Genomic DNA, 2500 nt, shown 5'->3' on the forward strand with positions numbered 1-2500 from the left:
CTCTTAATTACATTCTTAAAAAGCATCTGATGAATTTATGTAATTAAATCCAGTGTAATGCAACTGAAAATGGCTGATGATAGCCCTTATGTCAGCAGTTAGAGCGTGACAGTCTCACCTATGCATGTCTGCTTGGTGGGAGTCCTGAGGTAGCCTGCGTGGCATTTGCAGTAGTAGGAGCCAGGGGTGTTGACGCAGTCTCCGTTAGAGCAGGGGTCTGAGGCGCACTCATCAAAATCTGACCGTGACACAGATGTAATGAGCACTGTGGAACATCATGTGTGTGTGTGTGTGTGTGTGTGTGTACGCGTGTGTCTGTGTCTGTGTGTTGTGTGGGTGCGTGTTTAGTGTGTGTGTGTGTGTGTGTGTGTGTGTGTGCTTGAGTGTGTGTCTATACTGTACTACTGTTTGCTTACACTGCAAATACACTTCAAAAGACGTCAATTTCCATGTCTGCTCGATATTATGGGCAAAGGTCTTAGGTTTGCTATGTACTTAACTGTACGAGTACAAGAAGGGAAAAAAACATTGTCTTTGGTGTCTATATCTTGTGATGTAAGATAAAGGAGTCAACACTAAATATGTAGAGAGAAGAACTAAAATACTACAAAACAGGATATTACATTTTAAAATAATTTGGCTGATTCACAGCAGGCAGTAGGAGGTGTCTTTCTGTACAGATGCTTTGTAAAAGTAAACAGACCCAAGGACTGGACATACCTATGCAGTCTCCTCTGACATCCAGCACGTAGCCCTTGTTACACTCACAGCGGTAGCTCGACGCCAAAGAGATGCAGCGCCCGTTTATACACAGATTTTGCACCTGCCTGCAGTAGTCCACAGTCTGGTTCAGAGTCGCTGAGATAGAGGGGGAGGTGGCACAGTGTGTGACTTATGGGACACCATACAATTACTTTAATACATACATGCATATTACAGCATTTCTATATATATTATAGAGAAATAAAAGACACGACATAGATGTACATGGATGACAGGCTGATACAACAAGACTCTTTGTGGGACATAAGATCTATGGCACAATGTCAACATAAAAAGAAGTGTTTATTGATGAATGTTTATTGTTTTCCTAATGACAAGGATGGTGGACCTTGCGTTGAGAATATGTACTTTTCTCAGGTTACACATCATAGGTATAGCCTACTTCCTGGTCCTGCTCAACAGATACAGTATTCACTCACCATAGTCATACTGCTGGGGTATTTTGTGACCGTTGCCATTGACAGGTTGCCTCCTGTGGCCATTCCCATTCACCGGGGTCTGGGGGTAGGGGTGTCCGTTTCCGTTGACCCTGCGGCCATTGAGCGTGGGGTCGTAGTCTTTGGGGCCCTGTGGGTAGGACACTCGGCCGCCTACGATCACTGGATCCCCCTCTGGGTACGGCCGCACCGGAGCTCCCTCCTGACACAGTCTCTGGTGCGCCCCTGCGGAGCAGTCAGAACAAAAGGGCTAGTCAGTATCTAGGACAGTTTTCTACTCCACGTGCAGTTGGTCAGTGGAGTCTTTTGTGGCTTTGGGACGCAGTATAATTTGTGCATTTGTGTCTGCTAAAAAAATGTCAAGTGTGATGCCACTGAAGCAAATCAAATTACATGACGTTGCATTGAATGTAATTTCAATTTACTGAATGGAATTCCCTTTGTCTTTATATGGGACTAAAATGGGTGATTAAAAATGGCTGGACTGAGTTTGCATGGATTTTTATAGGTTAATCTGTTGGAATCTAATTGACAGGAACTCCAGTCACCATTCCATTGCCTTACATGTTTCTGATTATTTATATCTGATACTGCTGATGCAATTCCAGCCCATTATCCTGCATTACCGCCCAAAACAGAACTGATCCAGGACCTGTCGGGCACCACAGCAGCGGTGCACATTTATTAAGCGGCCCCTAAATCAGATCATGGGGATGGCAGCACAATGGAAGGGGAAAATAGGTCAGAGGGGCGAGGCGAAGTGATCGTGTGCCACGGAGGGGGCGAGGGGAAGGGCAGGTGGGTGGGCGGGTGAGTGGCCTGGCCTGCCCGCTCGCCCGCCTGCCTGTCTGCCCGTCTGCCTGTGCCATCAGCCAACCTGCCCTCCATCCCGTGAGCTCCAGAGTTCTGGGGCGTGTGCCAACAGGGGAAATGGGTAACGTGCCAGGGGCCCTTCTCCATCACCCACCCGCCTGCCTGCCTGCCTGCCTGCCTGCCTGCCAGCCAGCCAGAGCATGGCTGACATAACCAAGACACACAGCAGGGTGGAGAGGAGAGGAGGAGAGAGGAGAGGAGAGAAGGAGAGCAGGCCATCATTTACCAGCCTGACACACACACACACACAGGCACTGGTCGGATCTGCTGCGTACGAGCAGAGCGCTGCTGGCTATTTATAGGAGATATTGTGCAGCTGCTGGGTGCAGCTGAGGTCGCTATGGGCAGGTGGGGATGGGGGTTGTAGTGGAGCTGATGTTTAGAAGTGTTACATATGTTGAAAGTTG

General features: G+C 48.2%; 1 protein-coding gene across 1 annotated transcript in view; it reads right to left on the reverse strand.

The window, feature by feature from the left end:
- Positions 1–2500, reverse strand: part of LOC125304976 (fibrillin-2-like) — an 84987-nt gene that overhangs the window by 56479 nt on the left and 26008 nt on the right. Inside the window, exons 10-12 of the mRNA XM_048259548.1 lie at positions 1203–1445; positions 721–858; positions 119–238 (exon numbers count right to left, since the gene is read on the reverse strand). Coding sequence (XP_048115505.1) covers positions 119–238; positions 721–858; positions 1203–1445 — 501 coding nt within the window. The remainder of the gene's footprint in view (positions 1–118; positions 239–720; positions 859–1202; positions 1446–2500) is intronic.

The sequence above is a fragment of the Alosa alosa genome, chromosome 12, assembly GCF_017589495.1.
Source record: "Alosa alosa isolate M-15738 ecotype Scorff River chromosome 12, AALO_Geno_1.1, whole genome shotgun sequence".
NCBI classification, from domain to species: domain Eukaryota; kingdom Metazoa; phylum Chordata; class Actinopteri; order Clupeiformes; family Clupeidae; genus Alosa; species Alosa alosa.